At 35.2% G+C, this 6,000-nt stretch overlaps 1 protein-coding gene across 2 annotated transcripts in view; it reads left to right on the forward strand.

Moving 5' to 3' along the window:
• LOC145986361 (endothelin-converting enzyme 2-like) overlaps positions 1 to 5,788 on the forward strand; it is a 187,852-nt gene extending 182,064 nt beyond the window's left edge. For both annotated transcript variants that reach the window (XM_083120254.1, XM_083120255.1), the window contains one exon: positions 735 to 5,788. In XM_083120254.1, coding sequence (XP_082976380.1) covers positions 735 to 837 — 103 coding nt within the window. In that variant the 3' untranslated portion in view covers positions 838 to 5,788. The remainder of the gene's footprint in view (positions 1 to 734) is intronic.
• Positions 5,789 to 6,000: the final 212 nt, after the last annotated feature.

The following is a 6,000-nucleotide window of genomic DNA, read 5'->3' on the forward strand; positions in this document are numbered from 1 at the left end:
TTTGGCAACATCGCCAGTTTGTTTGCTTCTACTTCAAGAGAAAGCTGCCCGCTTGGGTGTTTCTTTTAACAAAGAGTACCATTCCCTTTGTTAACCGCTGGGGATATAATGAACGCATGGAATATACCAGTGGCATTGGTATCAGCAAGTATCTATTTGATTTGATTTATCGATACTGGCTGATACTTTTCCAGCATTATGATATTAAGCATATGCACTGGTTATTTCAAATGTGTTACTTTTTTGCAGCAAGAATGTACATATGCAATATATATACAGGGTGAGTCAAAAGTCAGGTTACATAAGTATTTATAGTATATCTTCAATGTGTGCACCTTGAACATCAAAGCATTTGTGCACACGATGTATCCAGTTCTCCAGAACCTTTTGCAGAATGTCCGGCACAATCATGTCTGCACATTACACAATGCGTTCCTTCAGATGCTGGATGTTCTGAATCTTAACTGAGTAGATGAGTGCCCTTTAAATGATACCAAAGGAAAAAATCCATTGGTGTCTGGTCTGGAGACCCCAGTGGCCACTCAGGAAAATCACCTCCACCCTTTCGTCTTTTGTTAGCATCTTCCTTCACTCACAGTCAGAAACTTCCTATGTAACCTGACTTTTGATGCACCCTGTATGTATAAAAAAACCTGAAAATTAGGGAACAATTTTTTTCTTCTAAAAATTTTATTTTGGATGCTTAAATTCTATTTATGGTCTGTTAATTTCAGAATGAAAACAACTGTGATGCAACTCCAGAGGTTCTCTGATGCATTTCACTGTTCAAGCAGTTCATCTCTGTATGCATCAAATCCGTGTGTGTATATATTGTAGTGTGGTGAGACAATTGATAGAACTACTGTATTTTACCTGCAATAAACTGTGTGTGTGGCAGTGTGGTTTCCTGTAGTTCGTCCGAGGATAGAAACGTGATGACTGGAGAGTGCATAAATGAACTGTTGTTTCCTTGAATGAATGAATGAATGAGGTTTATAGCTATAATGGTGTATAGTTTTTGCCCTCTTTTTTGTTTTCAAGTGAAAACAAATGCCATGTTAATTATTTATGCATTCCTTTTCTTTGCTCTAGTGTATGCTTTTCAGTTGATTGCACAGAAAAGTTTAGGAGTAAAAAAGTAGCTACAGAAAATCTTACAATGCACAATACCTATTTTTGGCTCATTTATGCTACAAGAGTAGAACAATTGTGTATTCATTTACCAGAGATAAGTACAAGGTAACTAAATGTCCCAATGATTTCTCATTAATAGAAGGGAGATATTTAAGATAACGTAAACAAACAAACAGAACATGACTTGCTTTTTGTCATGAGATTGTGTGTAGTCCTACTTCGTCTTTCATGTTATGTTTCCTTTGATTACAGGTTTAAACTTTCTCTTGAGATAATTATAACAACAATTACCATAAAATTAATTGAAAACAATATAGTTTTCCCTATTTATTGTTTCTGAAGCAAAACTGGGAATTGTTTACGTGTGTGATAGCTTAAACATGATCAAACTGATGAGAGTTTGACAAAGTCTGTATTCAATTCCATTTTATGCACAAAAGTTAATTGGAACTTAACCTACTGTTGTATATGGGAAAAAGCTGTGAAACAAAACCACCAATATTTGGACAACTTGACTACATTCATTCAACTTTCCTTGTAAGTGGTCATTTTAACTTTGCAAAAGTTCTAAGTTTTTTTTGTATGTTTCTGCTAAATTTCAGTCAAAGTGAATTAAGTCATAAAAGTAATTAATTAATATAATATTTTCTATAAAATGACTCTTGATTGTAGAAAACTTGTACAGTTTAAATAAATGCTATGTAACACAAAAAGAGTGGGCATATATATATTAATGTGAAGTGCCATATCTTGTTGATCATTTTCTATTAAATAATCGTGACAAATGTAGTCTGTTGCATTTTTATATTTTTTTCCTTTATAATGTTGAAAACAATTTATACATTAGATTTTCTTGATCTCTTGTTTATTGACTTCTAGCAGATTTTAACTTTCAAGTTTTCTGGAAATTATTGAACGTCCTGCTTTGTATTGATGATTGTATGAAGATTATGAATATGTTGTTAATGATTGTGTAAAAAAATTGGAAATGCTGTTAAAAGAGATGTGAGGTACGCCAACGTTTTTGTATTAATGTATTTAAGTTACATATGTTTTTTTAAAATCCTTTCTCTGAATTTGCTAGCCTTCTGAAATGGTATATGATGTCCATGACACAATATGAAAGAATCAAGACTGCTATTCTAAAGATTTGACAGGTCCTTGATAACAGTATGGTTGATTCTAGTAAAGGTTACTAGTTTGTAAAGTACAAAATTCTAAATGAATGTCGAGAGGAGGTCCCAACTTAAAATACTGTAGTTTCGTACATTGCCCTGTACGGCAGCTAATGCATTAGGAAGTAAGATTGTGTATGCTGGCATGTTCACAAGTTTTCGAACACTGTCTCTGTATGTAACAGGTACATCTGGGAATTCTTCTGCAAAACACATTCTAACTTCCCTACAAGAATTGGTAATGCCCTAAGAGTCGTACATTAAAATTGTACGGATAGCAATCCATTATTAGACTGCAGAAAAGCACCAGTAATACGTAAACTAAAACAAAACAATCTAAAACACTTGTTATCACCTTAACACTTCACAAACACATGCAAACTGGACACCAGCTATCTGAATACTGAAGCACTGACACGTCCAATGTCAAGGTCAGCATACAGCTGTATGTCTAAATGCCAGCAGATGCGATCTTACTTCCCGGCGTGCTAGCCGCTGCTCCACGACCACCTCAGCCATGAAAGGCACTGTATTTAAATTATGCATAAATACTGCGTATTGCTCAGTGTAGCATTTTTTAATAGTAGGGACCATTTATGTGATGAGTGATGCAGGAGAAACTCTTGTCAGAGTTTCTTTGTAATCAGAATATTAATTTAAAATTGAATGGACTTGTTATGCATGGTGTCACCGAAGTTCTGGATGTATGTTTCCAAACAAGCTTTAATGCGTGAAGCTTCTATCCTTCGTAATTGAAAACTAATCAGGAAGGGGTGAATTTTACTACAGTGACAGCAGTTAGGAAACAAAAGGATGATGTGTATTGTACATCTATGTAAAAACCAGATTCTGGATATTTTAGTTATTTCTCACAGATAAGGAGTTAGTGAAGGAATAACACAAGAAAAACTGTTATTTTCTTTTCAAGAAATACGTCAGCAATTTACTACAGGAACATTGATTTTTGGACTTGCTCTGTTACTTTTCTTAATATTCGTAACTATATATTATACAGGGTGTTTCAAAAATAATTATTCGATTTCAAAAGGCTTTTTTTTTTATTTATCAAACCAGGAACTTGGAATTGCTTTTAAAATACACAGCTATACATGCATTTTTACATAAAAAATGTTCATAAGTTTTCAATGTGACCCCTTTTGGATGCTTGGCATATGTCCATACAGGAGGAGAATTAGTTCTATACAGATGCTGTTTTGTTTGGGTTGTTTTTCCTTATCATACTTTATTATTTAATTTTTATGTCTGGAGTCACTGCTGCCACTACTGCTGTGATCCGATTTCGCAGTTCATCCACGGTAGTCAGAAGTGGAGGCACATAAACACTGTCTTTATTGTACCCCCACCGAAATGCATGCCGAAATTCACACTGCACTGTTGTAACAGATTCACACACTTGAAAGAGCAGTACACAGAAAGCTTTTTGTTGCAACATCACCATCTTGCTTGAATCTGATCCGAGCGTGGGGGGAGCGTGCTACTGCTACCTGCCAGCAATCATGTGAAACTCACGAATATCCTCTTCCTAACAGTACGTTGTTCGATGTGTTTTAGCGAACGGTTACAGAGTTAAATGACTTTGAAATCAGATGATTATTTTCAAACCCGGTGTATATGTATAGTTACCCTTTAAAAAAGAAAATTTGAGTGTATACATGTATACAAACGTATTTTTTAATTTGTGTAAATACTGTATACTATCCAGTGTTGGCTGAGACTTTAATCTAAAATATATGGTGACACAATCATGAGTGAACCCCTCAATATACTCAGCCCCAGACAGATTTATCACCTTCTCGAGACAGGACCACTTTTAGTAACAACTCTTCTCCTGACATTTCGACCAGAGTATGGGACCGGTGGCTACCCACCATCAAGAGAAAATTGGGGAGCTACAATTGAGTAGCATAACCCAGTCATGGAAACCTACAACCATGAATAGCAGTTCGTCCTACTGACCACATGTTACCCTATAACTGGTTGGATGGTCTCCTATCTCTGTTGAGGCTTGTGGGAGTGAGGCTGACAGTTGGTCCGTAGGTAGACCCTGGCCCTCAAGGGCTTTAGTGCCAAGGGAGAAAAAGTAACAGACACCTAAAACATTGTTGAATATTTCTTGGTAAGTTGGGCACATATTGTCAGTTTTATAATAGTTGGATATGTAGTTTGCTTTTTGAGCAATTGTGCAACAAACATGTCTATTGTTTTTGGGGATAAAAACATACCACACAGGGATGAAAATTTTCTTACGTTGCCAGTGATACGTTGGTCTATTTTGGAGTGGGAGTGGAATCCTCCATTCATTCATACCCTACCCACAAGGGTTTGTGTAGGTAATTCATAATGATTCTCTTCGTATATTTACATAAAATGCAGAGAAAAGAATTAAAATATAAATTTGTATTTAGAAAACCTCAGGAGTGAGAAAATATCTAGTTGAAAATGGACACTCATATAGGCCTGCTATGTTTCAAATATTATTTTACTCTTGTGTATGTGTCCCGGGATCAATTTCTGGTTAGATTTTATTTTTGACCCAGTACATTGATGTTTATCGAACTTTTTTGGGGTGAAAAGATGTTTTTTGTTAGGAGAGTAATATGCATTGCGTTAGAACCAAGGATTTATTCTTCATGTGCATTTGAAATAATAAAGCATATTGGACCATAAGGGTAGAGTATGAAAAAAACTTGTAGTCTTCCAAATGATTCAGTTTCAATGCTGTCACCTTGTAATCAAGGAGTTCTGAGTTTGATTCCTGATGTAGCCACATGGCACAGTGGTTCTGATTCTGAATTAAGCTGTAGGTCCATTCCCAATTAGCTTACCTAGCATAAAGTGTACTTTTAAGTACACTTTCAAAAATTTGTATGTGGTATATTTTCCATCTCGGATAGCAAAAAGTTGTTTTCTTTGCCTGCTTTTGGAACAACACTTATACAAATACAAAAATACGTTATGTTTGTTTCCTAGAGTTTTGTACAAAAAAATAATAATAATAAGTAAGGTCAGAACAAGCCCAAAAATCAAAATCAGTTTCCCAAAAAGACATCCGATCTCCGTATGCCATTTCATCATCACTGCCTCATCTGTGAGGAAAGGGTAAGTTATCCAGGCATTCTCCAGAATCTAGTCTTTACACACCACTATTTCGCTTGCTAACTGCTGTCACTGAAACAAAATTAACCCCTTTTTGATCAGTTTTCAATGGCAAAAGATAGAAGCAAGCAGGGTGAAAGTTTGTTGGGAAGCTAAGATCCGGGACATCGGCTGCTAGTGACATAATCACTTAAACAGTCAATTGGTTTTAATGTTTATTAACTGTGTTTAGTACTGGTAAGTGCTTTGTTGATATAAAATTCAGTACGAATGTGTAAAGCTTGTTCTAATTTTCTTATAGTAACCACGTTTGTTCTATTTTTTTGAATAAAAAAGGAAAGATAATAAAAAATTTAATACAAGACCGCTATGTATATTGTTACTCTACCCTTGATATATTGCATAACGTGTCATTTTGTTATTGCATGATGAATACATAAGGGTCTTTATGGATTTAATGTTGTCAAGAAATACTTCATAGTTTTCCTATGAAGGATGAGTTCCTAAAGACAGGTAGGACCTAAACACTGAAAAAAGTTTGAAAGATTTGAACAGTGCCACAGGGCGACTGCTG

This window comes from Lepisma saccharinum, chromosome 4 (genome assembly GCF_977018435.1).
Source record: "Lepisma saccharinum chromosome 4, izLepSacc3.1, whole genome shotgun sequence".
In the NCBI taxonomy this organism is placed as follows: domain Eukaryota; kingdom Metazoa; phylum Arthropoda; class Insecta; order Zygentoma; family Lepismatidae; genus Lepisma; species Lepisma saccharinum.